Here is a 23,606-nt window from a genome sequence, read left to right on the forward strand (position 1 = left end):
TTCAGGGGCCCAACCCTCTGATGTGAATCTCTCCATGGCCAGCTCCCTCCAAGGGTACAGCCTGAGTGAGTGAATGAATGAATGACTTACTTGTCAAACATCCGAAAGAGGTCCGACAGCTCTTCCTCCGACTTCCCTTTGCTGTCGTCTTTCATGCACCGGACCATCATGACAAGGAACTCGTCGAAGTCCACCGTGCCGCTGCCTGGGGAGGAAGGAGAGGCGTCAGAACAAGGGCAGTGTAGCCTCAGCGAGGGCATCACCAGGATGGAAATGTGAAACAGAATGAAAGGACGTCAGGTGACTCCCTAGAGCCAGACTGACTCCACCTGTCCCAGGTAACCGGGGTAGCTGCCACCCGAGATAAACTGATTTACCATAAATCACTGATGCGTTGAGTGGATCGTGGCCTGAAGTCTCACGATTCTTGCATCATTTAATCAATCAATCAATCAGGATTTGTAAAGCACGATATTCACCCATGAGGGTTTCCAGGCGCTATTTCCAGCCCGTTTAGGCCTTCTCAGTGCAGCTCCCTCACTTACGTCTCCAGACTGAGAACACGCACGTGCCCCCACCATGCCTTGTCATGTAGTCATTTATGAGTTCTATCTCGACCCATCATCCAGCGAGGGCTCCCATGCGTTTGACCCCTGGAGAGGTGTCAGAAAGAAGACCCACCGTCCTCATCCACCTCGTCGATCATCTCCTGCAGCTCCTCGGGGGTGGGGTTCTGCCCCAGCATCCTCATCACCTTCCCCAGCTCCTTGGTGCTGATGCATCCGTCCTCCGCACCCAGGACGAAGATGTCGAAGGCCGCCCTGAACTCTGCGGAAAGATAAAAACATCCCTCATCAGAAGCCGCCACTGCACCCACCCTGGATCCAGCGTCCCTGGCGGGGAGGGACGCCTGCACCACAGCAGAAGGTGTCCACCCAGGACTGCACCCACGCTGGATCCAGCGTGCCTGGCGGGGATAGGGACGCCTGCACCCACCCTGGATCCAGCGTCCCTGGTGGGGAGGGACGCCTGCACCACAGCAGAAGGTTTCCACCCAGGCTGTGGCGGTGAGGATGGGTGTAGGTGTCTGAGATATTTCTGATTATCAAGAACCAGGGGGCCTCCGTGCCCCTATATACGCTTTAACATGTGGTTTCTGCTGAATCATGTATCTATAGGTGTCCTGAAGAAGCCGAGCTACACCTGACTCTGTGTGAGGAATGTGGGGGCATATTACCAACAACTAGCGATATTTATCGCTAAATAGGCTTAGCGACGATTTTTTTATCGCTGAGCATCGCCGGAATTTATCGCTGAGATAACGTGTTATTAGCAACGTTTATCTCCAAAGCGATACATTTTCCGGCGATAGCGGCGAAATGCATGAATATCGCGGAGAATACAGCGATATTCACGCATTAGCGGCAAAATGCTCTTAGCCATGTTATCCACCTCCCATTGTATAACATGGCTAAGAACTGGTCTGGGCAGGTGTTAGTATTTGGAGATATTTGCGGTTAGCCCGAATATTTCCATCGCTACGCCTACCTTGCTAATAGGCGATAGCGACGTTAGCGACTGTTTTCAGTCGCTAACAGTTTGCGTACGCCCACTTTACATGTCATTAGCGATAAATATTGTTAACATGCAAAGCGGGCCCCAAACCACTCGCTATCACCTAAAAGATGTCGCTTTAGCGGCCAAGCGACGATAATTCTATCGCCACCCTTGATAATATGCCCCTTGGGGTGTTATATGGTGTGGTTGTGAGACCTCGCTGTGTAATACACCCACAGAACCATCTTGTGTCTAATCAAGCTCATTAGACCGAAATATTGAAAGGTAAGTAGAGATATTCTATACCTAACTCCACATACATGTACCTAGATTATACATATATATTCAAGGCGCTATGAATAGTCCATCTATTCTCCCTCTATAGGCTCCGGCCTGTGGATATATTTCAGTGTTGAAGTAAAGTCGTGGCACTCACCATTCTTCTGTTCTTCCGTCAGCTGTTCAACCTGTGGTGGGGAGAGAGAGGCCGGGCTGTGAGATCTGAGCTCCAATCTCATTCATAGCTTCATTTATACTTTAAATACAGTTATATCCGGTTCACACAAAGCAGATAAACAAATGATATCAAACCAACAGTACGAAAGAGCAGGTCCATAGACTGATAAAACTATCCCACCCCTGTCCATGGTTTACACTTCCTGTGGGGTTGGACCTGCTTCCGTTTGCACGGAGTTCCTTCATAAACACGTCCCTCCCTCTATAGCTACGTCACCTCCACGGCAGAGCCATCGCCGGATAATCCTTTCAGGTCTCAGTGTGCGAGCGGCATGTCACCAGTACAGGTGGCACGGGTTCGGGTGGCACTTGTTCGGGTGGCACAGGATCAGATGTGATGGGTACAGGTGTGACGCGTTCTGGTGTCACTGCTGTCATATGCTCAGGTGTCAAAAAACAAAGGATCCTCTCTTATGGGAAAGTATAGAAGCGTTTCTCCAGACTACGTGTGTCTCCTACAATGGTGGAAAGCACACAGCCGCCAGGGCTGGACTGGGAACCACAACCGGCCATGCCAAAGTGCTCGGCCGCTCCTCCCCACTCGGGGGGGTTGGAGGTGCCGCCGAGCTCTTTGCCGGGGCCGGTTCTCGGCCGGTTTTGGTACAGGGCCGATTAACGGCCCTGTAACAAAAACTGGCCCCAGCGGCCCAAAACTTGCCCCTACCTATGTGATGCACCGGGGGATTGCCTGGTGCCAGCTATGGCCAGTCCAGCCCTGTCACCCACCCTTGGTGGCCTGCTTCATCATCGGGGTCTTCCCGCCCCGCTGCGGGGCGGGGTGTGCTGCAACCCACGACTACGTGGGAGCACTGATTATGAAAAACAACACTATGTGTGGTGTAGGAGTGTGAGTGGAAGGTTCAGAAGTGAGTGAATGGTAAAAAACAAAAAATACCTGGCTCCGTGGAAAAAAATCAATTTTAATTTTCCTTTGAGCTGGTCTTGTTAAAAGTGGGGAATGAGCTGGAGCTCCTATGCTTTAATGAGCCGTGTCTCCTGTGTGGACAAGTTTGAAGCCCTCCCCTGGCTTCTCATCAGGACCTAGAAGAGACCCCCTTCAACACTCAAAGCAAAACAACGGTGTATTTACATATAATCTTAACTAAGTGGTGCACGTACATTTAACATGCACAGTATACTATACCCCAGTAGGTGTGTTGCTGAATGGGTTTCTTATAGCGCTCAGAAAATGCCCCATGAGCCTTCAAAACGGGAGGGAAGGGGGACCTACAGTCACACAAATATCAAGGCGACCTCCTCAGCAGGACACAGCCTCGGCCTCGCCGCCCAGAGACTCTGGGGCATGTTATCAACGTCCACCGATAATTATCGCTGGCCGTGCTTAGCGATAATAATATTATCGCAGGCTATCTCTGGGATTTATCGCCCTGGTAGCGTGTTATTAACAACGCGTTACTCCAGGGCGATAAAAATTGCAAAGGTAGCGAGGTTATCGCCGTTTTGCAGTGAACATCGCTGGTTTTCCAGCGATAACCTTGCTGATACGACCCTCAGGGTCGTATCAGCATAATCCACCCCAATGTTGGGGATAGGTAAGTCTGCATTTTAGCAGACGTTAGTTTTTGGAGAAAACAGCTGTTTTCTCCAAAAACTAACGTGTGCTAAAATGCTGGGGCTGCCTTGTAAATATTGCGATGTGAACATCTGCGTTATTTGCAAGGTTGTCCATCCGGGGTACGCCCAGTGACGCCCACTTTGCATCTCATTAGAGATAAAAGGGAGGCGTTGGGGAAAAGGGTGCTAACATGCGATTATGCATGTTAGCACCCTCCTGTAAATAGGGCGATGGTTTTATCTCAGCTTTTTTGGCTTTTTAAGCCAAAAAAGCGGAGATAACGCCCTTGTAAATATGCCCCCTGTAGTGTACGGGGGTCCGGGCCCTATTCGGCAGTGTCTCTGTACTTTAACACTCACCAGCAGTTAACAATAGCTCGCATGTGTCCTTGACGCCCCCCGTGTGTTCATGACAGCTGCGGTGGGGGGGGGGGGGGGGGTCAGCAATAACAATAGCTGGGGGGGGGCAGGGAAGGGTAACAATAGCTGGGGTGGGGGCTGTTCTGGGAGATAACAATAGCTGCCGGGGGCGAGGGTGGGCATGCCCCTGTGATGGGCCGGACAGCTGTTGGGGGGGTGTCCAGGGGGGTCACCCTGTCTCCTATTGTCCTGGCAGCCCCCCCGCCTGGTGAACATTGCTGTGCCCCCACCCTGGTAACAGGACTCCCGAGGCCGGGTATTTTTAACAGGGGCCGCAGGTGGGGGGGGGAGGGGGGGAGATAAACCTGGGGATTGTTCTGCGCTCGGCATCCGGCGGGGGCTGTGGGGGCCTTTATCTCGTCTCTTGTCCTCGGCCTCGGCCCCGCATTCTTCCCAGAATTAGACCGGCCCCAGCCTGGCCTTGTGTGGGCATGAGAGGGAGCGAGGGCTCCGTGGGTGGGGGCACCTGGGCACCCCCCACCCACCCAGGGCTGTGCACTGCACCCCGCACAGGTCCGGCGGCACCAGGGGTGGGGGGGGGGGCGCCATTGTGCAGGTTTGGAGTTAAGTGCAGACGCCCTCGGAATAGAAGCAGCCAGAGCAGGGCACACGCACACGCACTGACACGAACGCTCACTCACTGACACGCACTGGCACGCACACTCACACTATGACACGCACACTCACTCACTCACACGCACTGAAGACGCACACTCACTCACTGACACGCACTGGCACGCACACTCACACTATGACACGCACACTCACTCACTCACACGCACTGAAGACGCACACTCACTCAATGACACGCACTGGCACGCACACTCAGTCACTGACACGCACACTCACTCACTGACACGCCCTGGCACGCACACTCACTAGCACGCACACTCACACACTATGACACGCACACTCACTCACTCCCACGCACTGGCACGCACACTCACACGCACCCACTCCTGGGGGCAGAGGGGAGCGCAGCTGGGGGTCTCCATCCTGCCCCCTGCTGCAGCGCCTACTCCCAGACCCGTCTATCCGCCTCAAGGCGCATCTTTAAACTGACCCACTGTCGACCCTCCCCCCCCCCCCACCGCCACCCCCCGCTGCTTTTAGTTCTGGGGGTTTGTGCTCCGTGAAACGCCGAAGATTTATGATTTTAATACACATTCGTTAAAAAACATCCCGCTCGGGTGAAGAGTCGCACAGGGTGACTTCCTGTGATTCTGCTCGCGTGGTCAGTCACCTCCAAGCACACTCAAGGGTAGCAGCCCAGCTTTACTCACCTCCAAGCACACTCACTTACCACTCTAACACCTACACTCACCGTACAGGCACCTTCACTTACCACACACTCGTGCACACTCAAGGGTAGCAGCCCAGCTTTACTCACCTCCAAGCACACTCACTTACCACTCTAACACCTACACTCACCGTACAGGCACCTTCACTTACCACGCACTCGTGCACACTCAAGGGTAGCAGCCCAGCTTTACTCACCTCCAAGCACACTCACTTACCACTCTAACACCTACACTCACCGTACAGGCACCTTCACTTACCACACACTCGTGCACACTCAAGGGTAGCAGCCCAGCTTTACTCACCTCCAAGCACACTCACTTACCACTCTAACACCTACACTCACCGTACAGGCACCTTCACTTACCACACACTCGTGCACACTCAAGGGTAGCAGCCCAGCTTTACTCACCTCCAAGCACACTCACTTACCACTCTAACACCTACACTCACCGTACAGGCACCTTCACTTACCACACACTCGTGCACACTCAAGGGTAGCAGCCCAGCTTTACTCACCTCCAAGCACACTCACTTACCACTCTAACACCTACACTCACCGTACAGGCACCTTCACTTACCACGCACTCGTGCACACTCAAGGGTAGCAGCCCAGCTTTACTCACCTCCAAGCACACTCACTTACCACTCTAACACCTACACTCACCGTACAGGCACCTTCACTTACCACACACTCGTGCACACTCAAGGGTAGCAGCCCAGCTTTACTCACCTCCAAGCACACTCACTTACCACTCTAACACCTACACTCACCGTACAGGCACCTTCACTTACCACACACTCGTGCACACTCAAGGGTAGCAGCCCAGCTTTACTCACCTCCAAGCACACTCACTTACCACTCTAACACCTGCACTCACCGTACAGGCACCTTCACTTACCACGCACTCGTGCACACTCAAGGGCAGCAGCCCAGCTTTACTCACCTCCAAGCACACTCACTTACCACTCCAACACCTGCACTCACCTGCACTCACCATAAAGGCACCTACAAATATCACACACTCCCATGCACTCAAGGGTAGCAGCCCACCTTTACTCAGCTCCAAGCACACTCACTTACCACTCCAACACCGGCACTCACCATACAGCCACATCACTTCCACACACTCATGTACACTCAAGGGCAGCAGCCCACCTTTACTCACCTCCAAGCACACTCACTTACCACTCCAACACCGGCACTCACCTGCACTCACCATACAGGCACCTTCACTTACCACACACTCGTGTACACTCAAGGGCAGCAGCCCACCTTTACTCACCTCCAAGCACACTCACTTACCACTTCAACACCTGCACTCACCATACAGGCATCTCAACGTATCACACACTCACTCCTTCAGTGAGACACTAAGGGCTGGTTTAGACATCGGTGGATGGATTCCTCCTTCAGAACGCAGCACAAGTACAAAGTCGGAGAAGGAAGAGACATGATCTCATTTCTCTCTCCTTGCGCCTCCTTCAAAGGGGCGCTGTTTTCTGACCCTAAACTCTGTCTACTCGATTTAGTAACTAGGGTTTAGCATCAGAAACAATGAGTGGTTGCCTGGGAACGCCCGCTTGGCGCTAAGTAATGTAAAGCAGCGCTATGCTCTGCCTTGTGTAACTTTCACGTTCTTTCCAGCCCTAAACAAGTTTAGCACTGAAAAGTAGATTGGAAAAAAAAGATTTTGTGTCGATCTGCGCCACTTTTGTGATGCAAACACGGCCTAAAGTCTTTATAAAATCTCCTAACACTTTTACTCACTACACAAACTCTTCCACCTTTTATGCAAGCATACTCATCCTTCATAATTAACCTCTGTCACAACAGTTACACTCACTCAATGCAAACAAACTCACAGCACACACTCACTCCCAACAACCACTCACAGTCACAAAGACCCTACTTACAAGACTGAAAGTGTCTCCACAAACGCTCTTTATGATCACACAAACCTCAATTCAGAGCACAATCACCACGAAGACATCCTCCGCCACACAAACACGGTAATGCTGCTCAGACACCCCTGCTCCCCAACACAGCCTCACTCCCCGGACACAACCAGAACTGGACACGAGAGCCGTGGATCTGTAACTCCGCGACATTATTGGACCGTGTAAATGTACTCAAACTGAATGGAAGTAAGACCGAAACCGCGACAGTCGGCGGTGACGCGTCAATCCAGTCTGCGTGTTTCTAGCTTCCACCCGGGGTAATGTCCCACCACTCTGGCAGCTCTGCGTGAAGTAAGTCAAGCACCACACATGTCCACTCACAAGGAACACACCACACTGCCTTCGAAAGTATGGGATGTAGACACTTAAAATGACACCCTGTAGGAACTAATGTTAAATAAATACCATGTCAAATGTTAAAATTATATATAACTGTTTTCATGTTTAAAAATATGAATACGTATTAAATAATTAATTTAATCATTTTTCAATCTAATAATAACTGTAATTTAATATTACAAATTGAATGAAAACGTTTTAAGCTGTTTTTTAAAAAAAAATCTAATTCATTCTGAACAAAACTTTTAATCCATGTTAAATAAAAATAAAAATGTTGCTTTCAGTGGGAATAAAAAAAGACGTTTTTAGGCATATTTACCAAAATTATAATATACTTTGATTAAATAATTAATGCACATTTACTTTACGTAGTTAATGTGCTGTTACATTTAATTTTAATAGTTATGGGTTCAGATAAATAGTTTAAATTATTTAACATGTTATACTAATATAGTTCATTTTTTCTTTAAGAATAATAATTTGAATACTTTCCATGTACATTGCCATCAGGAGATCTCCACCACAGGGGCAGAGACATCCACTTAGGTATGAAATGTTACTGGTAGTAACCTTACGCTTATAAATGCTGTTGTAGCGGCTCTACCAGTGTGCAGAGACATGCAACTCTACGATCGCCTATAAATCCTGTTGTAGAGAAGGCGGACACATGCAACTCTACGCTCGCTTATAATTCCTGTTGTAGCGGGCTCCAGCAGAGGGCGGAGACATGCAACTCTACGCTCGCTTATAATTCCTGTTGTAGCGGGCTCCACCATAGGGAGGAGACATGCAACTCTACACTCGCTTATAATTCCTGTTGTAGCGAGCTCCACCTTAAGGTGGAGACATGCAACTCTACGCTCGCTTATAATTCCTGTTGTAGCGAGCTCCACCTTAAGGTGGAGACATGCAACTCTACACTCGCTTATAATTCCTGTTGTAGCGAGCTCCACCATAGGGAGGAGACATGCAACTCTACACTCGCTTATAATTCCTGTTGTAGCGGGCTCCACCATAGGGAGGAGACATGCAACTCTACACTCGCTTATAATTCCTGTTGTAGCGAGCTCCACCTTAAGGTGGAGACATGCAACTCTACACTCGCTTATAATTCCTGTTGTAGCGTGCTCCAGCAAAGGGCGGAGACATGCAACTCTACGCTCGCTTATAATTCCTGTTGTAGCGGGCTCCAGCAGAGGGCGGAGACATGCAACTCTACGCTCGCTTATAATTCCTGTTGTAGCGGGCTCCACCATAGGGAGGAGACATGCAACTCTACACTCGCTTATAATTCCTGTTGTAGCGAGCTCCACCTTAAGGTGGAGACATGCAACTCTACACTCGCTTATAATTCCTGTTGTAGCGGGCTCCAGCAAAGGGCGGATACATGCAACTCTGCGCTCGCTTATAATTCCTGTTGTAGCGGGCTCCAGCAGAGGGCGGAGACATGCAACTCTACGCTCGCTTATAATTCCTGTTGTAGCGGGCTCCATCATAGGGAGGAGACATGCAACTCTACGCTCGCTTATAATTCCTGTTGTAGCGAGCTCCACCTTAAGGTGGAGACATGCAACTCTACGCTCGCTTATAATTCCTGTTGTAGCGAGCTCCACCTTAAGGTGGAGACATGCAACTCTACACTCGCTTATAATTCCTGTTGTAGCGAGCTCCAGCAGAGGGCGGAGACATGCAACTCTACGCTCGCTTATAATTCCTGTTGTAGCGAGCTCCACCTTAAGGTGGAGACATGCAACTCTACACTCGCTTATAATTCCTGTTGTAGCGGGCTCCACCATAGGGCGGAGACATGCAACTCTACACTCGCTTATAATTCCTGTTGTAGCGGGCTCCACCATAGGGAGGAGACATGCAACTCTACACTCGCTTATAATTCCTGTTGTAGCGAGCTCCACCTTAAGGTGGAGACATGCAACTCTACACTCGCTTATAATTCCTGTTGTAGCGGGCTCCAGCAAAGGGCGGAGACATGCAACTCTACACTTGCTTATAATTCCTGTTGTAGCGAGCTCCACCTTAAGGTGGAGACATGCAACTCTACACTCGCTTATAATTCCTGTTGTAGCGGGCTCCAGCAAAGGACGGATACATGCAACTCTACGCTCGCTTATAATTCCTGTTGTAGCGGGCTCCAGCAGAGGGCGGAGACATGCAACTCTACGCTCGCTTATAATTCCTGTTGTAGCGGGCTCCACCATAGGGAGGAGACATGCAACTCTACGCTCGCTTATAATTCCTGTTGTAGCGAGCTCCACCTTAAGGTGGAGACATGCAACTCTACACTCGCTTATAATTCCTGTTGTAGCGAGCTCCACCTTAAGGTGGAGACATGCAACTCTACACTCGCTTATAATTCCTGTTGTAGCGGGTTCCACCAGAGGGCGGAGACATGCAACTCTACACTCGCTTATAATTCATGTTGTAGCGAGCTCCACCTTAAGGTGGAGACATGCAACTCTACACTCGCTTATAATTCCTGTTGTAGCGGGCTCCAGCAGAGGGCGGAGACATGCAACTCTACGCTCGCTTATAATTCCTGTTGTAGCGGGCTCCACCATAGGGAGGAGACATGCAACTCTACACTCGCTTATAATTCCTGTTGTAGCGAGCTCCACCTTAAGGTGGAGACATGCAACTCTACACTCGCTTATAATTCCTGTTGTAGCGGGCTCCAGCAAAGGGCGGAGACATGCAACTCTACGCTCGCTTATAATTCCTGTTGTAGCGGGCTCCAGCAGAGGGCGGAGACATGCAACTCTACGCTGGCTTATATTTCCTGTTGTAGCGGGCTCCACCATAGGGAGGAGACATGCAACTCTACACTCGCTTATAATTCCTGTTGTAGCGAGCTCCACCTTAAGGTGGAGACATGCAACTCTACACTCGCTTATAATTCCTGTTGTAGCGGGCTCCAGCAAAGGGCGGATACATGCAACTCTACGCTCGCCTATAATTCCTGTTGTAGCGGGCTCCAGCAGAGGGCGGAGACATGCAACTCTACGCTCGCTTATAATTCCTGTTGTAGCGGGCTCCACCATAGGGAGGAGACATGCAACTCTACACTCGCTTATAATTCCTGTTGTAGCGAGCTCCACCTTAAGGTGGAGACATGCAACTCTACGCTCGCTTATAATTCCTGTTGTAGCGAGCTCCACCTTAAGGTGGAGACATGCAACTCTACACTCGCTTATAATTCCTGTTGTAGCGAGCTCCACCTTAAGGTGGAGACATGCAACTCTACACTCGCTTATAATTCCTGTTGTAGCGGGTTCCACCAGAGGGCGGAGACATGCAACTCTACACTCGCTTATAATTCCTGTTGTAGCGAGCTCCACCTTAAGGTGGAGACATACAACTCTACACTCGCTTATAATTCCTGTTGTAGCGAGCTCCACCTTAAGGTGGAGACATGCAACTCTACGCTCGCTTATAATTCCTGTTGTAGCGGGCTCCAGCAGAGGGCGGAGACATGCAACTCTACACTCGCTTATAATTCCTGTTGTAGCGGGCTCCAGCAGAGGGCGGAGACATGCAACTCTACGCTCGCTTATAATTCCTGTTGTAGCGGGCTCCACCATAGGGAGGAGACTTGCAATTCTATGCTCGCTTATAAATCCTATCGTAGCGGGCTCCACCATAGGGAGGAGACATGCAACTCTACACTCACTTATACACTCGCCATTGTTCAAAGCTTTCTGGCCCCTTGTGCACAGTCGGTGGCCACTCCTGTCTCTGACTTGGTGTAATTCCTTGGCGACTTTCTTCAAGGATAAAGTAGCTAATATCCAAGCTTCGCTTTCCATCTTTTCAGGGCCCCATGATACGGGGTTACTTCCATCTATCAGTAGGGCAGAGCCCCTCTTTTCCTTTTCGGACTTTGACCTATTGGATTTGGCCAGCTCTCTAAAAATTCTGAAAGCTCTTAAGTCCGGCTCTCCCAATGATCCCTGTGCTGCTAGGCTACTGTCGGACTTGTCCGACATCGTCAACCCAGAGGTGAACTACTTGATTAATAATCACTCTGCTTGGCCTCTGTGCCTAGAGCCTGGAAACTTGCCCTGATCCTTCCGTTACTTAAGAAGCCGTCCTTGGACCCTTTAGGGCCTGAGAACTATCGCCCTATTTCGCTTCTGCCTAGTTTGGCGAAAGTGTGCGAGAAGGCTGTCACCTTTCAACTCACTAAGTTCATCGAGGAGTCCAAGGGGCTTCACCCGGCCCAGTCAGGCTTCCGTGCTGCCCACAGCACGGAATCGGCTTTGTTGGAGGTCGCGGAGGCTATCCGGGAGTGCAGCATTGGTCTTGCTGGATCTCTCGGGGGCATTCGACACGGTTCCCCATGCCATGCTCCTCAACCGCCTGTCTGCTATTGGCATTGTTGGCAACGCTTGGCATTGGATTAGTTCCTTCCTTGAGGGCCGGCAGCAGCAAGTTTGGCTCCCCCTGAGTGCCTCTGCGCCTCTACCGGTGTCGACGGGTGTGCCTCAGGGTTCATCACTTAGCCCCCTCCTTTTTAACATCTATGTGACCCCGCTTAAGTATCTGGTGGAGTCACTGGGGGCTAAGGTGATGGCCTACACCGACGACACCCAGTTGCTGTTTACCTGGCCCAAGGAAGGGGACTCGGTTGGGTTGGCCCAAAATTGCCTTTCCTCTGTCTTCCACTGGCTATCTAAGACCCAGTTGAAATGCAACGAAAGGAAGTCTGAGGTGCTGTTGTTTGGCTCCTTTCCCTCCGACTTAAGAGAAAGGCTTTGGCCTCCGGGTTTCTCTCGGCCCTCTGAAAAGAACGGGCACGGTAGAAAACCTGGGTGTCTGGTTTGACCAAAACATGCACTTTGTGACGCACGTGAAGAAACTGGCCAGTACCTGCTTCGGCATACTGAAGAGCTTGAGGTAGTTTCTCCCCCTCCTGTCGAGTGCCTCCAGAGAAACCGTGGTCCGTGCATTGATTCTCTCCCGGCTGGACTACGCCAATGCGCTCCTTGTAAGCTGCTCGAGGTCCCTGGTCAAAAAGCTACAGGTCGTGCAGAACTTGGCGATCAGACTCCTTATGGGGCTTTCTCCTCGAGATAGTGTGCGGACTCACTTGCGTGCCTTGCACTGGCTGCCAGTTGAGTCCCGCCTGAAATTCAAAATGCTAACCATCGCTCACCGGGCCTTGTATGATACCGGCCCCTATACCTACAAAGGAGATTTGCCTTTTATGTGCCTGGCAGAGCGCTTCGGTCCTCTCCCCAATGGCTGATGCAGATTCCGAAGTTCAAGCGCCAGCAACTTGATGGTAACTCCTTTTTGCGTAGGGCCGGTTTGGCCTGGAATCTACTGCCTTTAGCCCTAAGGACTACTCAAGACCCAGTGCTCTTTAAAAAAAAACTCAAGACCTTGCTGTTTTAATCTGATTTATACACACTCATCCTTTCTTCAGGAGCTAGCGCCGGGACACTTTGAGTATCTGCACGCTTTACAAGCTCAATATTACATAACATAACATAACATAACATAAATCCTGTCTTAGCAGGCTCCACCAGAAGGCGGAGACATGCAACTCTACGCTCGCTTATAAATCCTGTCTTAGCGGGCTCCATCAGAGGGCGGAGACATGTAACTCTACGCTCGCATATAAATCCTGTTGTGCGGGCTCCACCAGAGGGCGGAGACATGCAATTCTACACTTGCTTATAATTCCTGTTGTAGCGGGCTCCACCAGAGGACGGAGACATGCAACTCTAAACTCGCTTATAAATCCTGTTGTAGCGGGCTTCACCAGAGAGCGGAGACATGCAGCTCTATGCTCGCTTATAAATCCTGTCTTAGCGGGCTCCACCAGAGGGCGGAGACATGCAACTCTATGCTCGCTTATGAATCCTGTCTTAGCGGGGTCCACCAGAGGGCGGAGACATGCAACTCTACGCTCGCTTATAAATCCTGTCTTAGCGGGCTCCACCAGAGGGCGGAGACATGCAACTCTACGCTCGCTTATAAATCCTGTTGTAGCGGGCTCCACCAGAGGGCAGAGACATGTAACTCTATGCTCGCTTATAATTCCTATTGTAGCCGGCTCCACCAGAGGGCGGAGACATGCAACTCTATGCTCGCTCGTAAATCCTGACTTAGTGGGCTCCACCAGAGGGTGGAGACATGCAACTCTACACTCGCATATAAATCCTATTGTAGCGGGCTCCACCAGAGAGCGGAGACATGCAACTCTATGCTCGCTTATAATTCCTATTGTAGCCGGCTCCACCAGAGCGCGGAGACATGCAACTCTATGCTCGCTCGTAAATCCTGACTTAGTGGGCTCCACCAGAGGGCGGAGACATGCAACTCTACACTCGCTTATAATTCCTATTGTAGCAGGCTCCAGCAGAGGGCGGAGACATGCAACTCTACACTCGCTTATAATTCCTGTTGTAGCAGGCTCCAGCAGAGGGCGGAGACATGCAACTCTATGCTCGCTTATAAATCCTATTGTAGCGGGCTCCACCAGAGGGCGGAGACATGCAACTCTACGCTCGCTTATAATTCCTTTTGTAGCGGGCGCCAGCAGAGGGCGGAGACATGCAACTCTACACTCGCTTATAATTCCTATTGTAGCCGGCTCCACCAGAGGGCGGAGACATGCAACTCTACGCTCGCTTATAAATCCTGTTGTGTGGGCTCCACCAGAGGGTGGAGACATGCAACTCTACACTCGCTTATAAATCCTATTGTAGCGGACTTCACCAGAGGGCGGAGACATGCAACTCTACGCTCGTTTATAAATCCTATTGTAGCGGACTCCACCAGAGGGCGGAGACATGCAACTCTATGCTCGCTTATAATTCTTATTGTAGTGGGCTCCACCAGAGGGAGGAGACTAGTAACTCTACACTCGCTTATAATTCCTATTGTAGCAGGCTCCAGCAGAGGGCGGAGACATGCAACTCTATGCTCGCTTATAATTCTTATTGTAGTGGGCTCCAGCAGAGGGCGGAGACATGCAACTCTACACTCGCTTATAAATCCTATTGTAGCGGACTCCACCAGAGGGCGGAGACATGCAACTCTACGCTCGCTTATAAATCCTGACTTAGTGGGCTCCACCAGAGGGCGGAGACATGCAACTATATGCTCGCTTATAAATCCTATTGTAGCGGGCTCCACCAGAGGGCGGAGACATGCAACTCTATGCTCGCTTATATTTCCTTTTGTAGCGGACTCCAGCAGAGGGCGGAGACATGCAACTCTACACTCGCTTATAATTCCTATTGTAGCCGGCTCCACCAGAGGGCGGAGACATGCAACTCTACGCTCGCTTATAAATCCTGTTGTGTGGGCTCCACCAGAGGGCGGAGACATGCAACTCTACACTCGCTTATAAATCCTATTGTAGCGAACTTCACCAGAGGGCGGAGACATGCAACTCTACGCTCGTTTATAAATCCTATTGTAGCGGACTCCACCAGAGGGCGGAGACATGCAACTCTATGCTCGCTTATAAATCCTGACTTAGTGGGCTCCACCAGAGGGAGGAGACTAGTAACTCTACACTCGCTTATAATTCCTATTGTAGCAGGCTCCACCAGAGGGCGGAGACTTGCAACTCTATGCTCGCTTATAAATCCTATTGTAGCGGGCTCCACCAGAGATTGGAGACATGCAACTCTATGCTCGCTCGTAAATCCTGACTTAGTGGGCTCCACCAGAGGGTGGAGACATGCAACTCTACACTCGCTTATAAATCCTATTGTAGCGGGCTCCACCAGAGAGCGGAGACATGCAACTCTATGCTCGCTCGTAAATCCTGACTTAGTGGGCTCCAGCAGAGGGCGGAAACATGCAACTCTACGCTCGCTTATAAATCCTATTGTAGCGGGCTCCACCAGAGGGAGGAGACATGTAACTCTACACTCGCTTATAATTCCTATTGTAGCGAGCTCCAGCAGAGGGCGGAGACATGCAACTCTACACTCGCTTATAATTCCTAATGTGGCGGGCTCCACCAGAGGGCGGAGACATGCAACTCTATGCTCGCTTATAAATCCTATTGTAGCGGGCTCCACCAGAGGGCGGAGACATGCAACTCTACGCTCGCTTATAATTCCTTTTGTAGCGGGCGCCAGCAGAGGGCGGAGACATGCAACTCTACACTCGCTTATAATTCCTATTGTAGCCGGCTCCACCAGAGGGCGGAGACATGCTACTCTACGCTCGCTTATAAATCCTGTTGTGTGGGCTCCACCAGAGGGTGGAGACATGCAACTCTACACTCGCTTATAAATCCTATTGTAGCGGACTTCACCAGAGGGCGGAGACATGCAACTCTACGCTCGTTTATAAATCATATTGTAGCGGACTCCACCAGAGGGCGGAGACATGCAACTCTATGCTCGCTTATAATTCTTATTGTAGCGGGCTCCAGCAAAGGGCGGATACATGCAACTCTACACTCGCTTATAATTCCTATTGTAGCAGGCTCCAGCAGAGGGCGGAGACATGCAACTCTATGCTCGCTTATAATTCTTATTGTAGTGGGCTCCAGCAGAGGGCGGAGACATGCAACTCTACTCTCGCTTATAAATCCTATTGTAGCGGACTCCACCAGAGGGCGGAGACATGCAACTCTACGCTCGCTTATAAAGCCTGACTTAGTGGGCTCCACCAGAGGGCGGAGACATGCAACTATATGCTCGCTTATAAATCCTATTGTAGCGGGCTCCACCAGAGGGCGGAGACATGCAACTCTACGCTCGCTTATAATTCCTTTTGTAGCGGACTCCAGCAGAGGGCGGAGACATGCAACTCTACACTCGCTTATAATTCCTATTGTAGCCGGCTCCACCAGAGGGCGGAGACATGCAACTCTACGCTCGCTTATAAATCCTGTTGTGTGGGCTCCATCAGAGGGCGGAGACATGCAACTCTACGCTCGTTTATAAATCCTATTGTAGCGGACTCCACCAGAGGGCGGAGACATGCAACTCAATGCTCGCTTATAAATCCTGACTTAGTGGGCTCCACCAGAGGGAGGAGACTAGTAACTCTACACTCGCTTATAATTCCTATTGTAGCAGGCTCCAGCAGAGGGCGGAGACATGCAACTCTACGCTCGCTTATAATTCCTGTTGTAGCGGGCTCCAGCAGAGGGCGGAGACATGCAACTCTACACTCGCTTATAAAACCTATTGTAGCGGACTCCACCAGAGGGCGGAGACATGCAACTCTACGCTCGCTTATAAATCCTGACTTAGTGGGCTCCACCAGAGGGCGGAGACATGCAACTCTACACTCGCTTATAAATCCTGTTGTGCGGGCTCCACCAGAGGGCGGAGACATGCAACTCTACACTCGCTTATAATTCCTATTGTAGCGGGCTCCACCAGAGGGCGGAGACATGCAACTCTATGCTCGCTTATAAATCCTATTGTAGCGGGCTCCACCAGAGGGCGGAGACATGCAACTCTACGCTCGCTTATAATTCCTTTTGTAGCGGGCGCCAGCAGAGGGCGGAGACATGCAACTCTACACTCGCTTATAATTCCTATTGTAGCCGGCTCCACCAGAGGGCGGAGACATGCTACTCTACGCTCGCTTATAAATCCTGTTGTGTGGGCTCCACCAGAGGGTGGAGACATGCAACTCTACACTCGCTTATAAATCCTATTGTAGCGGACTTCACCAGAGGGCGGAGACATGCAACTCTACGCTCGTTTATAAATCCTATTGTAGCGGACTCCACCAGAGGGCGGAGACATGCAACTCTACGCTCGCTTATAATTCCTGTTGTAGCGGGCTCCACCAGAGGGCGGAGACATGCAACTCTATGCTCGCTTATAATTCTTATTGTAGCGGGCTCCAGCAAAGGGCGGATACATGCAACTCTACACTCGCTTATAATTCCTATTGTAGCGGACTCCACCAGAGGGCGGAGACATGCAACTCTATGCTCGCTTATAATTCTTATTGTAGTGGGCTCCAGCAGAGGGCGGAGACATGCAACTCTACACTCGCTTATAATTCTTATTGTAGTGGGCTCCAGTAGAGGGCGGAGACATGCAACTCTACACTCGCTTATAAATCCTATTGTAGCGGACTCCACCAGAGGGCGGAGACATGCAACTCTACGCTCGCTTATAAAGCCTGACTTAGTGGGCTCCACCAGAGGGCGGAGACATGCAACTATATGCTCGCTTATAAATCCTATTGTAGCGGGCTCCACCAGAGGGCGGAGACATGCAACTCTACGCTCGCTTATAATTCCTTTTGTAGCGGACTCCAGCAGAGGGCGGAGACATGCAACTCTACACTCGCTTATAATTCCTATTGTAGCCGGCTCCACCAGAGGGCGGAGACATGCAACTCTACGCTCGCTTATAAATCCTATTGTAGCGGACTCCACCAGAGGGCGGAGACATGCAACTCTATGCTCGCTTATAAATCCTGACTTAGTGGGCTCCACCAGAGGGAGGAGACTAGTAACTCTACACTCGCTTATAATTCCTATTGTAGCAGGCTCCAGCAGAGGGCGGAGACATGCAACTCTACGCTCGCTTATAATTCCTGTTGTAGCGGGCTCCAGCAGAGGGCGGAGACATGCAACTCTACACTCGCTTATAAATCCTATTGTAGCGGACTCCACCAGAGGGCGGAGACATGCAACTCTACACTCGCTTATAATTCCTTTGTAGCAGGCTCCATCAAAGGGCGGAGACATGCAACTCTACACTCGCTTATAAATCCTGTTGTGTGGGCTCCACCAGAGGGCGGAGACATGCAACTCTACACTCGCTTATAAATCCTGTTGTGCGGGCTCCACCAGAGGGTGGAGACATGCAACTCTACTTTCGCTCGGAGTGTGCCTGGAGCAGGCCCCTGTGTGCAGAGTGTGCGTCTGGTGTGGTGCCCAGAGTGTGCCTGGAGTGTGCCTGAAGTGTGCCCAGAGTGTGCCTGGAATATGCCCCTGTGTGCAGTGTGCCCCCTTAGTGCCGCATTACACACCTCCCTGTGCCCTGTTGCAGGGACCCCCTACTCTGGGTGTCCCTCCTACGTCCGACGCCTCTGGGGCATCATTTCGGTGCGCAGTGGGCTGGGGCCAGGTCCTTCTACCTGGCCCACCCACTGGTCACCCTCTTTGTGCCCCGTTGGACAGGCGTTCTCTACCGCTTGGAATGGCCACGGTGCAGGTTGGCTCATCAGGTGGGCAGAGCAGCTTAGGTCAGTCACCGCTGCCTGCCCTTGGATCGCCAGTCAGTTAACCCACCACGTTGGCACACTCCTTGTATGTAATAACCCTGCAGCAAAGTGTTTTCCAACAAAACTTGTGTGGAGTGTTTGTTTTGCGCAGCGCAACTTTTATTGCTAAGGGGGGGGGGGGGCGGGGGCAGGGCTGGCTCTAGGGCTCTAGGGCGGTGCGATCGGTGCCACCGCACCGGGCGCTGACGTAGGGTGGGGCACCATGCTTATTGTTTTAAAAGCACCAGAGGTCACCTTCCTTATCCCAGCAATTTTCAGGCATCAATAAAAATGTCACGATAACTCCGGTGATTAATGTTCCTCGTGGAGATACTGGAGCTTCGTCTAGTGAAAGTTTTGACTCATCATAGCTCAGAGGGTTAATGTGGCTGCTGCAAAGAACGTGTCCCTTTCAGATCACAAAGTGCATAAAATATAAATATGTCAATGGTATATCACTTTTGTCAGGGATCCTTTTGTTACTAGCAGTTTAAAAGTAAAAATCCTGACCTAGAGCAGTGGGCACTTAACAGTCGTCAAAGAGCTGCGTTCCAACTGCAAGGAATATATTACCAAGTCTTTCCTTATCCTAATATTGCAAAAAGGGTTACTTGGGGTAGAAATCAATTCTTAATATTAAGGAAACCCCCTAACAACTGTGTTACATTTAAAATTCTGAGTGTGTGCTTTTCCAGACCAAGGACTCTTAGGGGCACATGCATCAAGGGTTTTTGCATTCGCAAACGGTGCGAATCGCAAAATTCGGCCGTTTGCGAATGCAAATCCCTTTTTTGGGATGCATTAAACTTTTTGCATTTTTCGTAATTTAAGAAATCGCAATTTATTTTCGATTTCTTAAATTGCGTTTGCATTTAAGAAATCGCAATTTTGCAATTTCTTAAATGCAATGCATGATATTTTTTAAAATGCAAATTCGCAAATAGGTAAAGGTAAATTACCATGCAGTATACCTTTGTGGTAATTTGCGAAAACTTACAAAAAAGGCACAAAAGTGCATTTTTGAAAGTTTCATTTTACACTCACACATGCCCTTGGGGCATGTGTGTGTGAAAAATGTTCTTAAAGTCAAATTTCAGGGGTGCAGGGGGGGTCCTTTGAACCCCCCCTGCACCCTTGAAATTGCATTCTCATTTTGCGATTCCTTAATTGCGAATCGCAAAATGAGAATGCCTTCACATTCATTCCTATGTGCCTCTAGGCCAATAGGAATCAATGAAAAGGGATTCCTTAATTGCGATAAGCAAATTGTGAATCGCAATTAAGGAAAATTAAGAAATCGCAAAAAAAAATTCGATTTCTTAATGCATAGCATTTTGTGATTTCTTAATTGCGATTCTTTAATTTTCGCAATTAAGAAATCGCAAAATGTTACAATGAGGCATGTGGCCGTTAAACTATGCTGCCCACCAGTGTGGATGAATTGTGACTCCTGCACCTTGTAGGCCTCGGGCTTATCTTACATTTCCTATATGCTGATTTACACACATATGATTGTCTCCAAGCAACGTGTGTGTGATGTAAAGTGCTCTGACACCCTACACTGGCACGAGTGGCGCTATAAAACTAAATGAATGTAAGAGACAGTGGTTATGGAGACTTGAGGGGCGCTCTGAAATGGTGGTAGTGCGGGGATGCGTGGCGGAGGAGGTCATGGGGGGGGGGGGAGGGCGCCAACAGACATTGTGGCCCAGGGCGCCACCAGCGGTAAAGCCGGGCCTGGCACCGAGTGTGCCCGGAGCCTGCATTGAAAAAGAATGCCAGGGGCGTGCCCGGAGGGTGCCAGGGGCGTGCCCGGAGCGTGCCAGGGGCGTGCATGGACGGTGCTCGGAATGTGCCCTGGGTGTCCCCTGCGCGTGCCCGGAGCGTGCCCCGAGTGCCCCCTTGCATCTTTGAGCCTTAGACACTCCCCTCTGATCCCCTCGGAATGACTGACATGTGTGCCTGGGGGGCTGAAGCTGGGACCCGTGGGGGGGCAGGAGGGGGGGCTCAAGCAGGGCCCTCGTCAGAGTGGGCGGGGCGACTGATGCGGGGACGCCGCAGGGGGGCTCACACGAGTCTTTCGGTGAAATATTGGACCGGGCATCATTTTTTGGGGGTGTGACTTCACTTAATGCGGGTTAAGTGTCAGGTGAAAGTCATCATTGTGAGGGCAGAAGGTTCCCGAGCTCCGCCTTTCATCCATCCTCTCTTTCCTTCGTGTCCTTTATGTCCAGGGGCGCAGCCTGGGACCTCGGGTCAGAAACGTGCAAAGTCGCTGCGTGATTGGCTGAAAACATTCACCACAAACCCCCCCACGGTCCCTACTCTCTCACACGACAGAGAAAAACTCACGGCGCCTTTGGAGGTTAAGGGAATCCTCGACATGTCCAACACCCCCACCTGCCCCCCCTTCAGCATCTTATCATCGCCAAATAAAACCCTCGGCATTTTACTACAACCATTACAACCCTCAGCATCTTTTCCACACTGAATACAACCCTCAGCATCTTATCCACACTGAATACAACCCTCAGCATCTTATCCACACTGACTATAAGTCTCAGCATCTTATCCACACTGACTACAGGCCTCAGCATTTTATCCACACTGACTACAGGCCTCAGCATTTTATCCACCCTGACTACAGGCCTCAGCATTTTATCCACACTGACTACAGGCCTCAACATTTTATCCACCCTCCATACAGGCCTCAGCATTTTATCCACACTGACTACAGGCCTCAGCATTTTATCCACCCTGACTACAGGCCTCAGCATTTTATCCACACTGACTACAGGCCTCAGCATTTTATCCACACTGACTACAGGCCTCAGCATTTTATCCACCCTGACTACAGGCCTCAGCATTTTATCCACACTGACTACAGGCCTCAGCATTTTATCCACACTGACTACAGGCCTCAGCATTTTATCCACGCCGAATAGAACCCTCAGCATCTTCTCCACAGAGTGCCCCCCACCCGCTGCTATCGAAGGGGACCCTCTGGATTGTAACGTTAACATCTTCACCATCAAGGGGTGCGGTGTCACCCCACAGATGGGCATATCAATTTAAGGGGTGCAGGGCACTCTATGAGTAACCGGGGGGGGGGGGGGGGTGCAGGGCCCCGGCTGGGGGTGCAGGGCCCCGCCTGAGGGTGCAGGGCCCCGGCTGGGGGTGCAGGGCCCCGGCTGGGGGTGCAGGGCCCCGGCTGGGGGTGCAGGGCCCCGGCTGGGGGTGCAGGGCCCCGCCTGGGGGTGCAGGGCCCTGTATGTGTAAACGAGGGGTGCAGGGCCCCGGCTGAGGGTGCAGCGCCACCTACCGCTGCCTTGTAGATGTCATCCATGGTGAGCGGCTCCTGGTCGGGGTCTGGAGGTCTTGGGGTTCAAAGGTGCGGGGGTGCTCTGCAGCTTCAGGGCCCCGGGGTCAAAGGATGCTGTGACGTCTCAGAAGCCCCCGGGGGTGCGCACGTTCAGGGTCCCTGGAGGTCTTGGTCGGCTGAGGGGCCCGGGGGTGCTCTGCTCCTTCAGGGGCCCGGGGGTGCTCTGCTCCTTCAGGGGCCCGGGGGTGCTCTGCTCCTTCAGGGGCCCGGGGGTGCTCTGCTCCTTCAGGGGCCCGGGGGTGCTCTGCTCCTTCAGGGGCCCGGGGGTGCTCTGCTCCTTCAGGGGTGCTCTGCCTCCAGTCTCCGACCGGCTGACTCTGCCCCGGCCTGACTTTATACCCAGGGTGGGGGGGAGCACCTGTCACTCAGCCCCTGGCATCCCATTGTGTGACACGTCACGGCCCTGATATGAGGCCAGGCATCTCTGGAGGGGGGATATGATGTATTTATACACACTCCCCCCAGCCCCCCCCCCCTTGGGGGGATTACACACACAATGCCCATTTTAGAGCACAGGAGCTCGGAGAACAAAGGCTGCGGGGGGGGGGGGGGTGTCACTGGGACTGCGGTCACTTTTAGAGCATGACACCACTCACGGCCTGTCCCCCCCCCTCAGAGCCCCCCACCGCACACTGGGCCTCACATCCAGAGCACTCAAAGCGCAGACTTATCAGCAACAAGCTGAGGCAACGCCAACAGGTCTACTCTGTGAATGAAAGCGCCTTTGTGGCACTCAAGAAGCCATCACACAGGCACCCTGTCACTAATCTGAGCATTCAGGCATCCATTCATCCATCCTCCGACTCATCCATCCTCCGACTCATCCATTCATCCATCCTCCGACTCATCCATTCATCCATCCACCGACTCATCCATTCATCCATCTACCGACTCATCCATTCATCCATCCTCCGACTCATCCATTCATCCATCCTCCGACTCATCCATTCATCCATCCACCGACTCATCCATTCATCCATCCTCCGACTCATCCATTCATCCATCCACCGACTCATCCATTTATCCATCCACCGACTCATCCACTCATCCATCCACCGACTCATCCATTCATCCATCCACCGACTCATCCATTCATCCATCCTCCGACTCATCCATTCATCCATCCTCCGACTCATCCATTCATCCATCCACCGACTCATCCATTCATCCATCCACCGACTCATCCATTCATCCATCCTCCGACTCATCCATTCATCCATCCACCGACTCATCCATTCATCCATCTACTGACTCATCCATTCATCCATCCTCCGACTCATCCATTCATCCATCCTCCGACTCTCATCCATCCTCCGACTCATCCATT

The 23,606-nt window shown here is 51.3% G+C and overlaps 1 protein-coding gene across 1 annotated transcript in view; it reads right to left on the reverse strand.

The window, feature by feature from the left end:
* The window catches only part of TNNC1 (troponin C1, slow skeletal and cardiac type), a 32,382-nt gene extending 9,911 nt beyond the window's left edge, over positions 1-22,471 (reverse strand). Inside the window, exons 1-4 of the mRNA XM_078661889.1 lie at positions 22,220-22,471; positions 1,994-2,024; positions 682-828; positions 91-205 (exon numbers count right to left, since the gene is read on the reverse strand). Coding sequence (XP_078518015.1) covers positions 91-205; positions 682-828; positions 1,994-2,024; positions 22,220-22,243 — 317 coding nt within the window. The 5' untranslated portion in view covers positions 22,244-22,471. The remainder of the gene's footprint in view (positions 1-90; positions 206-681; positions 829-1,993; positions 2,025-22,219) is intronic.
* Positions 22,472-23,606: the final 1,135 nt, after the last annotated feature.

The sequence above is a fragment of the Lissotriton helveticus genome, chromosome 9 (assembly GCF_964261635.1).
Source record: "Lissotriton helveticus chromosome 9, aLisHel1.1, whole genome shotgun sequence".
NCBI classification, from domain to species: Eukaryota; Metazoa; Chordata; class Amphibia; order Caudata; family Salamandridae; genus Lissotriton; species Lissotriton helveticus.